The sequence below is a fragment of the Silurus meridionalis genome, chromosome 23 (assembly GCF_014805685.1).
Source record: "Silurus meridionalis isolate SWU-2019-XX chromosome 23, ASM1480568v1, whole genome shotgun sequence".
NCBI classification, from domain to species: Eukaryota; Metazoa; Chordata; class Actinopteri; order Siluriformes; family Siluridae; genus Silurus; species Silurus meridionalis.
In genome coordinates, this window is record NC_060906.1 from 9,765,802 (window position 1) to 9,785,796 (window position 19,995).

At 38.9% G+C, this 19,995-nt stretch overlaps 1 protein-coding gene across 1 annotated transcript; it reads right to left on the minus strand.

The window, feature by feature from the left end:
* Positions 1–301: 301 nt before the first annotated feature.
* On the minus strand, positions 302–19,716 carry LOC124376540. The gene is made up of 12 exons (XM_046835682.1): positions 19,625–19,716; positions 17,962–18,036; positions 17,734–17,776; positions 17,521–17,642; positions 14,002–14,083; positions 13,655–13,847; positions 13,441–13,514; positions 13,147–13,223; positions 12,176–12,276; positions 10,096–10,184; positions 9,863–10,003; positions 302–608 (listed from the first exon to the last, which is right to left on the minus strand). The coding sequence occupies exons 2-12, from the start codon at positions 18,025–18,027 to the stop codon at positions 448–450; spliced, it is 1,149 nt and encodes a 382-aa protein (XP_046691638.1). The 5' UTR covers positions 18,028–18,036; positions 19,625–19,716; the 3' UTR covers positions 302–447.
* Between the last annotated feature and the right edge of the window lie 279 nt (positions 19,717–19,995).

The following is a 19,995-nucleotide window of genomic DNA, read 5'->3' on the forward strand; positions in this document are numbered from 1 at the left end:
AGTGTATTAATGAAGCAAAACAGATGTGTGAGTGACTTCAGCATAATTAACAATGACATGTAACTCTGGAAATGAGGAGGACTGCCAGTATGTTCTGTCAGACATATTGGTTAAACTGGGTCTCTAATAGTTCTGAGATAATTTGCTCCTGAAAACAACATGAAATGTGCCGGATGAAGACTGTAACTGGAGTTACATACGCCTCTGCTGTCTGGTAGTGGTGAGTCATGGCCAAGTGATGCTTCACCACACAACACTCATTGTTTTGCAATAGTCAGAATAATCTAGAAGCGGCCACATCTACAATCCAGAAAAAACGTATAATTGTGTGCAATAAATGTATGCAATATTCTGTGCATTTCTTCAAAACAAGGTATTACAGTATTATTAGCTTTGCCTGTCCAAACAGCAGATCATACTTGCACCAGCAATCATTGTTTTCTGTTGTCAAAGGTCACAGAGACTGAGATCTGGAGAACTGTCTGAAGCTCCTCCCCTTCGGCTGTCTAGGTCAACACGGGTGCTTCCAAATTCACTCGCAGGGTCGCTGAGGTCACTTCCTGTCAGGCTCGAATGTGAAACCCGTTGCTGGCTTTTCAGTTGCGGGGCTAAATGCAGAGTGGAACAACCAAGTGGATTTAACGAAGATTGAAGTGATCATAGAAGGAGGTCATTAAAGTTTAGAACGAGTAATGAATAGAATGTTAAAACATCCTATTATTTTCCTATATAAGAACATAGCAAAATTATTTTCTAAAGATTAAGAAATTCCTTAAAGTCCTCCAACACTTTTCCCAAGTAAAAAAATTCAGATTGCCTCTAACTGTTACAAAGCATCAGCAATGGAGACTCCATCCAGTATTACAATATGAATGTCTCTTCATTAAATAAATAAATCACTAGAACAACAATTTCATTCTGCTCAAGTTTGCTGTATGAATCTCAGTGCAGGTTGTAAGTACAGAAAGCAAATGTGTTTTTTTTTTTTTACCTGCAGCCTGAGTCTTTGCTTGTTATTATAAATCCAAACAGGGCAGTCATATAGTAATGACATCTTTATGGCTGGTCAAGTATGTATGAACTTTTGTGTGTGTGTTTGCTCCACTTGTGAACGACCAGTATAGGATTCTCATTCCCATCACAAATATAACAGTTCAGAAGATAAGCAAATATAGAATTCTCTTTCTCTGTCTCCCTGCACTACACCACCTCAAACCAGAATCACAAAACATTAGCGTGTGTGTGTGATGTGCAAATGGACAGATTACAATAAATTAACTATATGCTTATTGAACCTATTCCTTGACATTTGTAATCTAAGCTTAAACTACAGGCACATCTCAATAAAATAGAATATCCCTAAAAAGTTTATTATTTTAGTAATTCAATGCAAAAGTGAAACTCGTATATTATATAGATTCATCACACAGACTGATATATTTCACGTGTTTATTTCTTTTAATTGTGATGATTTTGGCTCACAATTAGCAAAAACCCACCAATTCACTATCTCAAAAAATGTTAATACATCATAAGAAGAAAAAAAAACTTTTTAGTAAATTGTTGGCCTTCAGGAAAGTATGTTCATTTACTGTATATGTACTCATTACTTGGTAGGGGGTCCTTTTGCTTTAAATACTGCCTCAAATCAGCGTGGCATGGAGGTGATCAGTCTGTGGTATGGAAGCCCAGGTTTCTTTGACAGTGGCCTACAGCTCATTTGCATTTTTTTGGTCTCTTGTTTCTAGTTTTTTTTTCTCTTTATAATATCCTATAGATTTTCTTTGGGGTTCAGCTTTGGTGAGTTTGCTGGCCAGTCACCACACCAACACCATGGTCATTTAACCAACTTTTGGTGCTTTTGTCAGTGTGGGCAGGTGTCAAATCCTGCTGAAAAATTAAATCAGCATCTCCATAAAGCTGGTCAGCAGAGGGAAGCATAAAGCGCTCTAAAACTTCCTGGTAGACGGCTGTGCTGACCTTGGACTTGATAAAACATAGTGGACCAACACCAGCAGATGACATGACCCTCAAAACCACTACTGACTGTGCAAACTTTACAATGGACCTGAAGCAATTTGGAATTTCTGCTCTCCTCTCGTCCTCCAGACTCTGGGACCCTGATTTCCAAATGAAATGCAAAGTTTTCTTTCCTTTCATCTGAAAAGATGACTTTGGCCCACTGAGCAACAGTCCAGTGCTTTTTGCCCTGTTCCCCGGTAAGACACCTTTGACGTTGTCTCTGGTTCAAGAGTGGCTTGACACAAGGAATGCGTCAGTTGTATCTCATGGATACGTCTATGTGTGGTGGCTCTTGAAGCACTGACTCCAGCTGCAGTCCACTCTTTGTGAATTTCCCCCAAATTCTTGAATGGGCTTCATTTCACCTTTTTTTTACCACATTTTTTCCTTCCATTCAACTTTCCATTAATGTACAGCACTCTGTGAACAGCAGCTTCTTTAGCGATTATCTTTTGTATCTTACCCTCTATGTGCAGGGTGTCAATGATCGTCTTCTGGACAGAGGTGGCAAAAGTACACACATCCTTTACTTAAGTGGAAGTACAGATACTCATGTTTTAAAATACTCGGGTAAAAGTTGAAGTACTGATTACACTTTTTTTTTTTTTAAAGTGAAAGTAAAGAAGTTTTGGCTCTGACGTACTTAAGTAAAAAGTAGTTATTACTGCTACCTGTTTTAGGTGTTAACTGGACCTCGAAAGAAAGAAAGAAAGAAAAAAAGAAAGAAAGGATGGATGGATGGATGTGATAGCCTAGTGGGTTAATGTCAGTATCCCCACAAGGATGAGTTTGAGAGTTTGATTCCTGGTCGAGCTGGTTGCTGTGTTGGTAAATAAAACTTCTGGACCTTGTCCCCTCTGAAGACATTTCAATTCTGTCCTTTCTGTGTTGGATTAATTTCTTGATTTCCTGGTCTTTAATGAAAGATAACTCCACCAAAAAAAAAGGCACTTCTGTGGTAGCTCAGTGGGTTAAGGCTTGTGCCTGAACATGGTCCTTAATATAGTCCACACTGGTGATAAGTTTTCAAAGCCAGTCTTACATGCCTTCGCGCTGGCATGAAACAAAGTATGAACCCTCCAAAAAGCACACATGCTTTTCAGCAGTGGTCGCTCAGTGGTTTAAGGCTTGTGCCTCATCTAAACATGCATCCTAGTCTGATCTCTTCCATGGTTCAGTGGGTTAAGGCTGGTGCCTCACTGATGGTGAGGATCAGGGTTTGAATCCTGCTTTCTGCCTGCTAGTTGCGATGTAGGTTATGTTCCTGCTTCCTAAATCTTTCTTTAGCTTTATATTCTTGTGTTGATGGTTTAAAGGTAGATAGACCTTCTCTAAACAACCTTCCTGGCATGTCTTCCCTGACGGTTTGGTGGGTTAAATCAGGTTTCTTGCTTTTGGTGGGGTTCAAGGTTCGAATCCTGCTTTCTGGGTGCCAGTCACGATCAGGATTCACCTACATCTTTCTTTAGCGATATATTTTTGTTTTTAATGGGTTGAAAAGAAAGATAGACCTGCTCTAAATAAGCTTCCCAGCCTGTCCTCACCAATGGTTCAGTGGGTTAAGGTTGGTATCTCGCTGGTGGTGGGGATCTTGGTTCGAATCCTGCTTTCTTCCTGTTATTTACAATGTAGGTTCAACTTGTACTACTTACATCTGTATTTGCTTCCTACATCTTTCTTTACTGTTAAATTCTTGTGTTGATGGTTTGAAAAGAATGATAGACCTGCTCTAATCAAGCTTCCCATCCTGTTTTTTCTGATGGCTTAGTGGGTTAAGGCTGGTACTTTGCTAATGTTGGTGGTCAGGGTTCAAACCTGGCTTTCTGTCTGCTAGTCATGAGGTAGGTTAAATTCCTGATTCCTACATCTTCATATTCTTGTTTTGATGGGTTAAAAAGAAAGATAGACCTGCTCTTAACAAGCTTCCCAGCTTGTCCTTCCTGATGGTTCAGTGGGTTAATGCTGGTGCCTTGCTAATGGTGTGAATCAGGGTTCGAATCCTGCTTTGTCCCTGCTAGTCATGGGTTTGCTTCCTATGTCTGTCTTTAGCATTATATTCTTGTGTTGATGGTTTGAAAGAAAAGATAGACCTGCTTTAAACAATTATCGAACCTGGTCCTTTCCGATGGTTCAGTCGGTTAAGACTGGTATTTCGCTGTTGGGGTTCAGGGTTCGAATCCTGCTTTCTGTGTTTCTGTCTGGTCTGAATTTCTTGCTTTGAAGCATGAAACAAACGATAAACCCCCCAAAAAAAGACGGTGTGTTGTGGGACTTGATGGCTTTGTGATAAAAGCCTTGCCTCTGAGTTCAGAGGTTGCTGGTTTGAATCTGGCTTGTCCTCACACTGGGTAAGCTGTGTGGAAAGTAGTGTCTGGTGAGCAATGGAGTGGGTGACTGTGAACAAAGGCTGCAAATACTGGCTGCTTCACAGCCTCAGAAAAAGTGAGGGTGATAGGTTTTTGGCAGAATTTTTCCCTATATGCAAAACTAAGTCGATACTTTTTTGGACGTTTTTGCTTCATAACCCCCTGTTTTCAGCTTCTCAGACGCCGGGGGGGCAGATGCCCGGATATTGCCCCCCTGCTTCAGGATACGCCCTCCGAAACTACATCCAACCTTCCACGCAGCCATTTCTGACACCTTCCTTACTACGGCCACCGGAACCTTCCACACTCTTAACTTTGAGCCCTGGCCGGGGTTTGAACCGGCAACCTGTCAAACCAGAGGTAAAGCTCTTCCAATTGAGCCACAGGATCTCCTGCAAGAACCTGATTTTTAGGACCTTTTTTGGTTCTTTTAAAAAACTTTTTAAACAATTTAAAGGAAAGCTAAGGGGTAGGAATCGAACCGGGTGAGTCAAATAGCAGCGACCACTTCACTGACCATTACGCCAACACAGGAGAGGCAAACAAGCCTTTGCTTATTGGACTCTTGGCTTTTCTATAGTTAGGAGACCAGTGTTTTCTCTTAGATCATGATGGTAGAGGGTCAAAACTTCTCCTTCCTGTACATTCTCTCAGTAACTCGAAGTCTATGAGAAGTGATTTAGGTACAAGAACCACATCTCCAACACCTGCACCACTGATATACCATGATTTGCCAGCAACCAATTTTAATGATCTTTCATTGTTCTCTTTTTAAAAACTTCTTATAATGTTCAATATGAAACTAGAGGTAAGAATCGAACCAGGGAAGTCTTTCATTATAGATCACTAATGGCATTACTTCAAAACTCAAAACTTTGTTAGACATTTAAATAAGCAGGAAAGACAGAGACAAAGAGACACAGACACAGCTTTAGAAAGAGTGAGAAACAAATAGAGAGACAGCAAGAGAGAGACATATACAGTGAGACAGAGACATTTACTAAAAGAGACACAGAGACAATTAGATAGAAAATAGAGACAAAGATAGCGAGATATAGCCACTTCCTGTTGGAAGTGTTTATCCCGAGCGACTCTTAATGATCTCATTTACTAAATGAGCAGTAGTGAGTTAAGGGCTTGCTCAGGTGCCCAAAACTGGCAGCTTGGAGGTGTTAAACATGTATCATATTTACAGCATGTGATATATATGTAAGCATATGTACAGTGATCAAATATAAAGGCTATATCAGTGCAGAGACGTTTGGACATCATTTAGAGCCTTTGCTATGTTTCCACACGGACAGTTAATGAGGTGATACCGGAGAAAATGCACCTCTTCAAGTCAAGTCAGGAAGCTTATATACAGTGAGGAAAATAAGTATTTGAACATCTTGCTATTTTGCAAGTTCTCCCACTTAGAAATCATGGAGGGGTCTGAAATTGTCATCGTAGGTGCATGTCCACTGTGAGAGACATAATCTAAAAAAAAATCCAGAAATCACAATGTATGATTTTTTTTAACTATTTATTTGTATGATACAGCTGCAAATAAGTATTTGAACACCTGTCTATCAGCTAGAATTTTGACCCTCAAAGACCTGTTAGTCTGCCTTTAAAATGTCCACCTCCACTACATTTATTATCCTAAATTAGATGCACCTGTTTGAGGTCGTTAGCTGCATAAAGACACCTGTCCACCCCATACAATCAGTAAGAATCCAACTACTAACATGGCCAAGACCAAAGAGCTGTCCAAAGACACTAGAGACAAAATTGTACACCTCCACAAGGCTGGAAAGGGCTACGGGGAAATTGCCAAGCAGCTTGGTGAAAAAAGGTCCACTGTTGGAGCAATCATTAGAAAATGGAAGAAGCTAAACATGACTGTCAATCTCCCTCGGACTGGGGCTCCATGCAAAAATCTCACCTCGTGGGGTCTCAATGATCCTAAGGAAGGTGAGAAATCAGCCCAGAACTACACGGGAGGAGCTGGTCAATGACCTGAAAAGAGCTGGGACCACCGTTTCCAAGGTTACTGTTGGTAATACACTAAGACGTCATGGTTTGAAATCATGCATGGCACAGAAGGTTCCCCTGCTTAAACCAGCACATGTCCAGGCACGTCTTACTTTTGCCAATGACCATTAGGATGGTCCAGAGGAGTCATGGGAGAAAGTCATGTGATCAGATGAGACCAAAATAGAACTTTTGGGTCATTATTCCACTAAACGTGTTTGGAGGAAGAAGAATGATGAGTACCATCCCAAGAACACCATCCCTACTGTGAAACATGGGGGTGGTAGCATCATGCTTTGGGGGTGTTTTTCTGCACATGGGACAGGGCGACTGCACTGTATTAAGGAAAGGATGACCGGGGCCATGTATTGCGAGATTTTGGGGAACAACCTCCTTCCCTCAGTTAGAGCATTGAAGATGGGTCGAGGCTGGGTCTTCCAACATGACAATGACCCGAAGCACACAGCCAGGATAACCAAGGAGTGGCTCTGTAAGAAGCATATCAAGGTTCTGGGATGGCCTAGCCAGTCTCCAGACCTAAACCCAATAGAGAATCTTTGGAGGGAGCTCAAACTCCGTGTTTCTCAGCAACAGGCCAGAAACCTGACTGATCTAGAGAAGATCTGTGTGGAGGAGTGGGCTAAAATACCTCCTGCAGTGTGTGCCAACCTGGTGAAAAACTACAGGAAATGTTTGACCTCTGTAATTGCAAACAAAGGCTACTGTACCAAATATTAACATTGACTTTCTCAGGTGTTCAAATACTTATTTGCAGCTGTATCATACAAATAAATAGTTAAAAAATCATACATTGTGATTTCTGGATTTTTTTTATGTCTCTCACAATAAACATGCACCTACGATGACAATTTCAGACCCCTCCATGATTTCTAAGTGGGAGAACTTGCAAAATAGCAGGGTGTTTAAATACTTATTTTCCTCACTGTATATAAAATTATAGACATTTTACAGATTTAAATGATGTATTGTTTTTATCTGTACGATCATTAAAGAAAGTAATTTAAGTTTGTGTCGCCATTATGAGGGAAAAACCCACAAAACGGCACCCAGAGGGTAAATTGTGAGAATCATGGCGGATTTTGGTGTTTGATTTGAAACTAAAGTAACGAGCCGGTTTTGAAAATGTAAGAAGTAAAAAGTACAGATATTTGTGTAAAAATGTAATGAGTAAAAGTAAAAAAATTGTCTGAAAAATAAATAGTGGAGTAAAGTACTGATACCGAAAAAAAATCTACTTAAGTATAGTAACGAAGTATTTGTACTTCGTTACTTCCCACCTCTGCTTCTGACAAACTTTCAAGTCTGCAGTCTTCCCCCATGATTGTGGAGCCTGAACCAGACTGAGACACCATTTAAAGGCTCAGCAAACCTTTACAGGTGTTTGGATTTAATTACCTGATTATAGTAAAACACCACGAGTCTCCAATATTGAACCTTTTCACAATATTTTTCTGAGATACTGAATTTTTGGTTTTCATTAGCTGTAAGCCATAATCATCAAAATTAAAAGAAATAAACACTTGAAATATATCAGTCTGTGTGTGATGAATCTATATAATATATGAGTTTCCCTTTTTGTATTAAATTACTAAAATAAATAAACCTTTTAATGATATTCTAATTTATTTAAATGCACCTGTAGGTCTATTGGCAGATCATCTTTGTTTTTTAAGCATTTATCTGCAGAATGATATGTCAATAGAATGAGAAAACAAGTTTGGAGTGAGTATGTCCAGATATCGATTTTTGGTTCAGTATATATGATGTTCTAGATAGATTTGACTATTATTTAGGATTACTTCACATGCTAATTTTGCAGTGTGCACACACATTGGTTAAATCTGGATTATTAAGAAATATACCAACTATGCACTTAGGTATGTAACAATTCAATAAAAAAAAAAAGCTTGTGTATGAGTGTGTGTGGCTGTGTGTATACTTGAGGTCAGCCGATTCATAGGTTTTGCTGATTAATCGGCACCTGATACTTGATTGCTGAAACTATCGGCAAAAATCCATACCGATAGTTTTTCCGGGTTGTTACACAATACGAGAGCGGCCTCTAGAGGTGAAGCACTGACTCCAAGTGCTGTTGATTTTTGTTTTTTCTTCATTCTGGATGTAACTGTTGTATTTATTTAGAGTATTACTTTTTGTTTTAGTTTTAATGCATGTCTCTTATTTTCCTAAGTATTTATTAATATAATTACCGTAATTTCCGGACTATAAAGCGCACCCATATATAAGCTGCACCCACTGAATTTTACAAATATTTTTATTTTAAACATAAATAAGCCGCACCTGTCTATAAGCCTGTCTACACTGAAACTAATGAACTTTACACAGGCTTTAATGAAAGACAGTGTCTGTTACACAGGTGAAATATGTTGTGGCTCCTTTAAGAGCAGAGCGGTATTTTGGGAATAGCCTGCCGCTGCATTTTTCTGGTATTACTGCATGTGTACAAGACCGAGGAATATGTCCTTATTATTTTCTGATGCTCATTTCTAAGTTTCTTTGACTAAACCGTAACGCTGTTGCCAAGAAAAATAAAAAAAGCACGAGTTTCGGAAACCTGTCTGTGCTTATATGATTTCTCTTGCAACTGGAGTTAACGAGCTATCCCATGAGCCAGACTCAAAGCGTTACAACGGCTTGTATCTAAACAGTAGTCTACCAAGTAATTGTTCACTGTCTTCCTCCTTCCTTTCACAACTATTTCTCTCGGGAGTTTATCTTTTGGCATCGTCGTGCGTTTAAAAAAAAAAGTTTTTTTCTCCCGATGCCGTGCAGCTCAGAACACAGGTGAGGTGCGTTTTTGGTTTCCGTTCGGAAATTTCATTGGTCTAAGGTTATGTCGCTCAGTTTTTTGGCTTGAAGTTTGTGAAACAGGGAAAAACCCAGGAAAAATTCATAAATAAGCCGCTTCGTTGTTTAAGCTGCGGGGTTCAAAACGTAGGAAAAAAGTAGCGGCTTATAGCCTGAAAAATACGGTAATATATTCATATTTTAATCAAATAAAATTCCAGGATTTGGTTTTAGTTTTTAAATAAAGTTTTGTATTATATTACATGGAGTGTTTGATTTTTATCTAGCATCTGTTTCAAAAACTATTGAATGATAAATTGGTTATCGTCAAATGCGATCGGTAAAATCCTCTCGGATCGGTCGGTTGACCTCTAGTGTATATACACTGTGCATTCCAAATTAAATAACACTTACATCAGATTAACACTGTATTATGTCCTTATTATGTCCTTAGCACTTCAAATCTAGCTACGATGTTTTTGGCTTCAGTGTCTTGATCTCTGTGTGTGGGATTTTTTTCTAGATGTTATAAATCAACTCACACACCCAAAAGACTAATATTATGTCTGTGTCCTGTATAATAAACCTGTAAGCATAAAAAAGGTGTGGTTGTATGTGCAGTGTTCAACCTGATTCCCCCAGCCAGGATACGTCTTGGTCATCGGAGCTAACATCTCCAAGACTGGGGGTGGGGCTCAAATCATCATCCGAATCTGACAGCAACCGACTCCGGGGACTCATCTCCACAGCAACCGCTGCCTCCAAAGCATCTTGGGAAAGAAGACAGAAGGTAAAAATGAAGACAGAAAACAAGAAAAGGACAGGGAGGAGACACAAAAGTATACAGGTGTGTGTTTGTTACTTGACTTCCGTGGCAATTCTGCAGGTGTGTCGAATCCGTCTCTCAGAATTAGGCCTCTCACTTCGTCCTTCAATCCAGAAACTGTAAGTCTAAAACACACACACACACACACACACGCACACACACGCACACGCACACACACGCACACGCACCAATAATCAGAGGGTACAGGGAAAGTATTTAAGCACACAATAACTGTTATTCTAGTATAAGTCATGCGATTCATTCATTGATTCATTCATAAGTCATTAATTCAATAATTCAACCAACCTATCATATAATAGTCACAAAAGTAGGTACATACAGGGCAAGAACTTCAGTTATGATCTATCAAACATCAGAATGAGACAAAATATGATCTCATTGACTCATTGACCGTGTTAACGATCATAAGATTTGGCAAAGAAATGTCTAAAAACCTAAAACATCCAAGTGTGCGGCAGCTTGTTGAGATGAGACGTCAGAACAGAATAGTCAGATTGGAGTCAATTAAGCTATGGTAACTCAAATCATCACTCTTGATAACCGTGGTGAGGAAAAGCATCTCAACATATCCAACCTCGAGATGGATGGGCTTCAACAACAGGAACCAACATGGGGTTCCATTTCGGCCAGCCACGAGAAGCTACAGTAGATACGGATTCATGGACACTGGATATTTAGAGATCAGTCAAACGTCATCTGCTCTAAGCTTAATTTCTGCTGCAAAAAAGCAGATGCTGAAGTCACAACTAGGCAACAGATGAATCTGTGGTTCAGGCTGGTAGAGGCCAATTAATAGTGTGGAGAATGGTTACTTGGCACACACATTTCCATCTTATAATGGACACAATTCCATTAAAAGCACTCTCCAGGAACTGATACTGAGTTCAGGCTACTTCGAAATCCTCCTCAGTCACCAGAACAGAATGTGACAGAGCCCCTTGGGGGACAAAGCATTCGCTGCATGAACGTGCAGCAAACAAATCTGCAGCAATTATGTGTTGCAATCATGTTAAATAGACCAGAATCTCAAGGGAAGTTTCTAATACAATCCATGGGAGAGCGGAGGCTGTTTGGAGGCTGCAATGACAGGCCCTACCATGTATTACTATGTGATTTCTAATACAGTGATTGGTGAATAAATGATAAAAGCATTAAAAACAGTGTTAGTGTTAATAAAAACGCAAGTCTCGAGAAGGATCTCTCAAGCTCAAGTCGAGTATAAGTTACATTCCAGTCAACTCTGAATATCTGGATCTCCTATATAATTGTAGTCGAATGTTCTAGGATAGTAACGTTATTTAATGTTGAAGAAACATCCGTTTACTCCGGCTAGTCTATTTACAAGCTAGAATATGCAAATTCAGTAAAAAAAAAGTTAAATAAAAACTTGCATATGCAGTGGTGGACGGAATACACAAACCATGTACTTGAGTTAAAGTAGAGATACAAGAGGTAAAATATTACTCCAAGAAAAGTAAAAATGCTCCCTTTAAACATTCCCTTGAGTAAAAGTACAATAATATTTGCCTTCAAATGTACTTAAGTATCCAAAGTACTATGAATTATTATTTCTATAATGTTCCTATTATCATTTTTGTCACCAGACTCTTAATCAACTCAGTTTATGTTTAAAGACTCTAATGTTGCTTTCAGCACACTGATTTATTGATAGAATGATATTAATGACTCAAACACTGATATCTATTCAAATTATCATGAGTCCAAAACCTTCTTTTCAACTGTTTAAAAAAAATCTTGCAAATGAGGACACTGTTGTTGTGGCGAGTTCGAGTCTGGACTTTTTTTCCATCATTTATTTCTCTTTAAATGTTCTGCTTGCTGTTGAACTGATGCTGAACTGTATGTTGGTGATAAGTAAAACCACCAAGCGCCAATCAGAACAAGTTCGTAACAGAGCGCGCGCTCGACCCTGAGTACGATATTTTAATTTGAAATGTAGTGAAGTTAAAAGTAAAAGTCTCCCCAAATGGAAACACTTTAGTAAACTACAGATACGCGATAAAGTTACTTAAGTACAGCAACAAATTACAGTAAATGATTTACTTTGTTACTGAGCACCGCTGCGCATGCGTACCTGAGATCCCTCACGTCTTGCTGTGTGTGCTTGTACTGCGAGATGATCCTGGAAAGTTCAAAGTCGTGAGTGCGGTAAGAGTCGGTGACTGTTTCCAGGGTCTGTAAAAAGAAGAAGAAGATTGTGATAGAGATGTCGCAGCTACAAAAAGATTACTTGTGTGCGCATTATGTATGTAAATTGTTTGGGGTGGATTTTTCCTTGTTGTGCTGGGATTCACAGACTACCGATCAGAATTCCAACATCTTATTATTCATGCAGTGATTCACAGTGCTTAGTTGATGAACGAAATATGTCCAGTGACAGTTACTACAGCGTTTACGTTTTACTTGGCATGCGAACAGAATCGTGTCTTTGATGCATGTGATGTTACAGTGCATCCGGGAATGATTCACTTTTTCCACATTTTGGAAAAACCAAGCAATGAAGACCAAAAGAAAGCGCTCCAGCGTTTCTCTGTGGAGAGAGGAGAACCTTCCAGAAGAACAGCCATCTCTGCAGCACTCCATCAATCAGGTCTGTATGGTAGAGTGGCCAGACGGAAGCCACTCCTCAGTAAAAGGCACATGACAACCCACCCGGAGTTTCCCTAAAGGCACCTGAAGGACTCTCAGACTTTAAGAAACAAAGATTGAACTCTTTGCCTGAATGCCTTTATGTCTGGACGAAAACAGGCACCATTTATCACTTGGCCAATACTGTCCCTACAGTGAAGCACGGTGGTGGCAAATTTCAAGCAAACTTCTTTCACATTGCCATTATAGGGTTTTGTTTGTAGCATTTTGCGGAAAATAATGAATTTAATCCATTTTAGAACAAGGCTGTAACATAAAGTGGATAAAGTGAAGCGCTGTAAAAACCTTCCGGATGTATTGTATATGCATTTATTTTGCGCAAAAGTCATTTTCAGTTCGGAATATCGGTTCAATGGTGATTACTTTTGTTTAAAAAGTATGCTTCTGTGTCAGTACCTTACAGCTGTGCTCGTACTGCCTCTTCGTTTCTCTTGTTTCAGACTGCTGTTGGTACATGTTTTCTTCATACCTCACTTACGACACACACACACACACACACACACACACACACACACCCCCATATCCGTCACATTACACAATCTTCATTCCAAAAGACATTTTGGTTGATCAGTAAATACAATCGATTCATACCTACAATTATGAGCCATACCAATTAAACTGAAAAATAGAAATATTTGAGGTATACACACTGCACATAAAATATATTGAGAATGTCTGATCGACACTCACTCAGCTTGCATCTGAGCAGATCCACCTCTCTTCTGAGTTGTTCCACTTCCTCTCTGCATAGTTTAGAGCTGAAACTAAAGCCCAAACACACACACACACACACACACACACACACACACACACGCACACGCACACACCACTTAATATTATATTCCATTACAGCCTAAAAAAACAGCCATAAGAATTTCTCATGCTCTCGTCCAGTGTGACTGACCTTTCCTCCCGGTTGCCTAGAGACGTGGCCCTGTCGATGTGTCCTCTCAGGGTACTCAACTCGCGTCCCACGTCTCTTTTCCATTGCTCCAGACGTGTCTCTACAGCAGGGGCTTTTTCTCTTTCAAAGTCCTGTTTGCATTCTCTCTCCTTGTCCCGGTCCTCCAGTCTCTCCCGAAGCCTCCTCACCTCCTCTGGAAAGTGACGCAAAATCTGACTGATGTGCTCTGTGTGTATGTGTTTTTGGACTCATTTCATGAGTTTGAATAAAAATGTACAGACTTATAAAAAGCAGCAATGCAAGAGGAAGCGAGTAAATCTGGAAATCTGTGAAGTTTAAAAGCGCACCTTGCAGCATCTGTATTGCCCTTTGTTGAGCATCTCGTTCTCTCTCCACTGACCGCAGGCTCTGCGTCAAGGACTCAATCGTCTGAATATGAATAACAGCGATATATTAAAGAGAGAGTGTCCGCTAGATGCGCCCTCATCGAGAGGCACGACCAAGATTGAGATGGTTTGGACATTTGCAGAGGAGGGACATGGGGTATATCAGTAGGTAAATGATGAGGATGGAGCCACCAGGAACGAGGAAAACAGGAAGGCTGACGAGGAGGTTTATGGATATGGTGAAGGAAGACATGCAGGTGGTTGTTGTAAAAGAGGCAGATGTATGGGACAGAAGGGTGTGGAGACGGATGACCAGCTTTTGCAACAAAGAAGAAAAAGAAAGAAGAAGAAAAAAGTCAGCTAGAAACTGTTAGGATTAAAATCAGTAGTTTTATGACACTGTATCAGGGGTGTCTGAAATATATATTATATATATATATATATATATATATATATATATATATATATATATATATATATATATATATATATATATATATATATATACATATATATATATATATATATATATATATATATATATATATATATATATATATATATATATATATACACACACATATACAGTGGAACCCGGTTATCTCGCCCTCGGTTACCTCGACAACCCTATTAAGTCGACGTTTTTGAAGTGGAACCGCCAAATTCTTTTTCTAAGCATTTTTATCGGTTATGTCGACTTTTTATGTCGCCGAACCCTAATATCTCGAGCACAAGGGGGGAAAAATTTGCCATTTAACGTCGGTTATCTCGGTGCAGCCGCAGAAGAACTCGCGGAAGTGGCGGAAAAATCAAGTCTTACAGCTGCTACAGGTGTTGTATTGTATACTGGTGAATCTCTGCTGTTAGTTAGTGCACATATGCCTTTTGTTGTTAAATGTTATGCGATGAACGGGAGGCGAAAGCCGCGCTTGGCGGCGCAGAACATGGGATGACCAGCAAAATCATAGAATGAACACCGGCAGGATCGGGGGGAATCCGCGATGTGCTTTGGGAAGAAAAGAGCAGCCGTTGAGAGAGTGCCGGTGGGAAGGCACGTACCGGGATACGCATGCGCGATAACAACGACCGCCGTGAACCAACATATACCAACAATAACGGACGGTAAGAGTGTGGAAGTTTAAATAGGAGCTGGTGATGATGCTAAACGAGCACCATATGTGCGCGATTGAAGCCGGGAGCTTCAGAGAAAGCGGCCGAGAAAGCACCTGACACGCTGAAGGGGGCGTGGCAGGTGGATTCCTGACAGATAAACATGTACTGTATGTATTTTTATAACATGCCTTCATCAAACAAATCCTTCAAAAACAAAACCTTCAAAAACAAGTGCATGCACATTCTCATTTATTAACGCACATCATGTACATAAAGAAATTTCAAGCACGTTAATATATTGCCGCCATTTTGATTTTCGTTTATCTCGATGCTTTTTGGCGTCCCCTAGGACATCGACATAACCGGGTTCCACTGTGTGTGTGTATATATATACACATATATATATATATATATATATATATATATATATATATATGTGTGTGTGTGTGTGTGTGTGTGTGTGTGTGTGTGTGTTGTTTTACTGCCATGCGATTTGACATTTATTGGAAAAGATTAATCTCAGGCACTGTTATGAACGGGCCACCACACAGAATATAGAGAATATTTCAGGAGTCACTATGGGAGTCTTTAAAGTAAAACACTTGCAAAAAGCAAAATATTGTCTACCGTATTTTCCGGACTATAAGCCGCTACTTTTTTCCCCACTCTTAAAAGCTTCAAGCCAAAAAACTGAACCCAATAAAATTAGACCAATGAAATTGCTGAACGGGTTCAGGTGAACCAATGAAACTCTTTATATTAAATCAGATGCGCTCCCACTGAATCAGGCCGCACCACATCATAAATATGGATGCGGTTCCTCTGACGTTTGACCTGCCGCTCACTCGGACTGTCTACAGGAAATGCGAATCATTCGTCACGCTGAAAACAACCGGGCATGAAAAAACACACTTCACCTGTGTTCTGAGCTGCACGGCATCGGGAGAAAAGCTTCACCGATGGTGATTTTTAAACGCACGACGATGCCAAAAGATAAACTTCCTAAAAAAATAGTTGTGAAGGAATGAGGAAGACGGTGAACAATGACTTTCTTGGTAGGCTACTGTTTAGATACAAGCCGTGTAACAGACACTGTCTTTCATTAAAGCCTGTGTAAAGTTCATTAGTTTGTGTAGACACATTGCGGCTTATAGACAGGTGCGGCGTATTTATGTTCAAAATAAAAATCTTTGTCAAATTCAGTGGGTGCAGCTTATATTTGGGTGCATTTAATAGTCCGGAAATTACGGTAATTATCATTATCGATAAAATTCCCCCCAAAATAACAATATGATTTTTGTGGTCAATATCGAACACCCGTACACTGTAGCATAATATTTGAGATAAAAGAAAAACAACAAGAAAGTGTGTACCCCTCTCTCTCTCTTTTTCTTGTACATCTTTAACCCTTATGTTCTTTTTTGGGGTCTATATGAACCCAATTCATCTTTTTTATCCTGATATTTTATTAATTTCTCTAATGAAATAAAAGCTACTGGTTGCACATCACTATCCAGTCCTTAGCTCAGGCACTTCAGGGTCAGATCGGCGATGTGTGCCAACTTAAAGAGCTCATCTCAGGCTGTTTCTTTTATTTATTTTTTGACATTGATGACACTAATGCCAGATTTGAACATGGCGTCTTCTATCCATCTTAAGCCAAAAAATTAAAATTAGAATTACTGCTTTGAAATGAGTAGTTCTAAGATAATAGACTGATGTCAATCCTTTTGGCAGCCAGGGTAAAAAATAAATAAATAAATAAACCCAAATAAAACCTGAACAATCTACAGTGGATGAGTAGATTAACATAATACATAATATATATGTGATGGAAAAGCTTTCCTTTGCTTTAAGTACTAAGATGGATGATAATTTTTTCAATGTGGAGTAAATGGACAGAGTATATAGAACCAATTCGCCCAAAAATTTTGTGAGCCATAAATGGCCTGCAAGATATACAAATATATGAATATTCATTATACATTATATGAATAATGTATAATAATTATATGAACCATAAATGGCCTGTAAGTTTATAGTTTAAGGAAAAAAATAGCTTCCTATATTTATGTATATAGTTGTGAAGAAAATGAGGAAAATGCATAAAAGAAATATTTACGTAAACAAATATATAATTTTGTTTTCATGACAAATAGCAGTTATCTTTGTTTTTTTTGTTGTGACACTGTCTGTGTTGACATGTGGATTTGTCTCATTGGTAAAAGAAAAAATATATATATATACAGTATATATTTCTGCCTCGATTGAATTTTTTTTTTCTTATAAATTAACGAGTAGTTCTGCAGTTCTGTGACACACAGATATGCACCAAGACAGTGAGTGAGTGTGTGGTGTGATTCTGACCTGCCGCTGATTATGAAGCTGAGTGTGTACAGCTGTCAGGTCGCTCCACTGCACAGCACCACTAAGATGTACAGGACGCTCCAAACCTGAGGCGTGACTAAGCTCTCTGACTGGATACACATCTACAAGAGAAACACACAGAACGCCCGAGACGCCACGTTAAGTTTGACTCACAAAACCATATATTTTAAAATCTATTCAAAACACAATTACCTTCTCTTTCTCTGGAAAGCCTTCCGGATATAGCGAGGTGCTCCTTACAAGGCACAGCAAAAGTGTTCATTTTATTTGTAGGAAATTAATAATGTGCCTTTAAACATAGCTTCAATCTGAATTTTAAAGCTAAGTGACTCCTAGTAGCCAAGTGCCACAAAACCCAACATGCACTACTCAAACATTTTACTCTCAGCCTTCATTTACAGACTAATTGATTCTACTTACTCGTATTTTTGCAACGCTGCCATCAGCTGCTGAGATCATGTGACTCAAATGATTATCCCAGTTCATTCTGGAAGCCTGTAAATATACACAATAAGCAGAGTTTATATTTCTATTGTACGCACAATCACTTGTTCTTACCGATCAGTATAATGTCAGTAGATCGAATAGCAAGCAGCTGTCAATACTACAATAAGTAATACTTATATCTACACTGTCTGATGGAAAGGGAAATCATAAAATGGCAAGAATACCAATCATATAATAATAATATTATTAAACTGTCAAACATTCAGTATAAAGACTGTAATGAATAGAACATATTTAAACAGAAATACATTTGGACAGAAATACGTTGATGAAAGGTGTAGTTTTAGGCACGTTTCCATACATTAAATAGAAAATATTGATGGCTAAAAATGGCATTTTCTGATGAGGAAGGATTTGACAAAAGGAAATGGGGTGATAGGAAAAAGGACATAAAAGAGAGCAGTTACAAGCAAAGTGAAAGGGAAAGTGGAATGAAAGGGAAATAAAAAAGGGGGAGAAAGAGGAAGGGGAAGGAGAAAAGAGAAAGGGAATAGGTAGGGAAAGGGTCGGAAAACAAAAATGGGAAACAAAAAAGAATGGGAACAGGAAAGGGGAGGGAAAAGCAGCACGACATAGCAAACATATTTTTCAAGTAAAAATCAATGACAAATATTCCGATAAAATTTGTTTACAATTGTTTCAAAATTTAGATTAAAAACAAAACAATTTTGTTTTGCACACATGCTCTAATAATGTCCCATGTGACTGTTCTTAGATTTTACTAATGACATTCAAACTCAATTATCACACACCTATCTCTACTGAAACGACGGTGATAAACCAAAAAAATAATTTAAAAATCACCTTTTTTGTTGGTTTTAATCGACTAATTAAGGCAAAGAGCTTATACAGGATCTTATTGATCACAAAGTGGGGAATCTGGATCAACACAGTGACATCATAAAAAAAAGAAAATAAATAAAAAAAACCGGATTTTAAGAACTTCAGCTTAGGTTGGTTGTCAGTATATCTACAGCAACATTAAAAGGAGCTGTGATGAGATCACGGGAAAACATTACAGCCATGATTCTAAAGGATTTGTTTGGTGTCAAAACCACTTATACACCACACCCGCAGTGAAGCATGGAGGTGGAAGCTTCATTTGATGAAACTGGGCACTTCTCTATTTGATAGATCTGGGATAGATAGAGAAGTTGGTAGACTCTTAAACAAAAAGTGTGTCATAGTACTGACCAGAGATGCTTTAACAACAGCATTAGTAGTATCAGGGTTATGTAGACTTGCTGGACTTCACATGAATTTGTTGGTTGCAATATCATAATATGTGTGTGTGTGTGTGTGTGTGTGTGTGTCTGTGTATACATACAGTCTAAATAGTCAGTAAAGCAATAAGAGATGCTACAAATCAGGATTCATCATAAGTTGTTCCACAGGTCAGATAAATCTACACTTACTAACACTCTGAAACCCCGACTATACACTCCAGAACATTTACAAAAACTTTGTGTTTATATCATTTTATAATTAATATTCGATCACAAACAATAATGCCATCGTTTATGACACTAAAGACCTGAAAACTCCGGAGGGAACCATCACCCTGAAAGACCATTACCTTTTTAAATCCACCGTGAGCCGCTACAGAATGACGTCATCACGTCGCCGTTGGTGGAGGTGAAAGGAAAGAGAGCGGAGACAGGATATGACGCGCAAAAAAAGCGACGCCATGTTGGCGAATTCATAGCGCTGCGCGCTCCCGACAAATTCTACTAATTTAGCGTATAAAAATAATACGGTATTAAAATAGGCTAAGGAGCAGTGAAGTTGTTTAGAAAAAAAATAAAATTAACACTTTCGTACAATTTTGGAATGCTATCCGGGCCAATAGAATTGCCTTCACTAATAATAATAATAATAATAATAATAATAATAATAATAATAATACAATTTAAGAGCAAGTGTATTAAACATGGTAGCTTGAGGTGC

Coding starts and splice junctions, on each gene's coding strand:
- LOC124376540 (XM_046835682.1), bottom strand. CDS start 18,027: ATGAACTGGGATAATCATTTGAGTCACATGATCTCAGCAGCTGATGGC. Junction 14,084..17,520: donor AGCTTCATAATCAGCGGCAG/GTCAGAATCACA, acceptor ATTCATATTCAG/ACGATTGAGTCCTTGACGCA. Junction 13,224..13,440: donor TCTGCTCAGATGCAAGCTGA/GTGAGTGTCGAT, acceptor GTGTGTCGTAAG/TGAGGTATGAAGAAAACATG.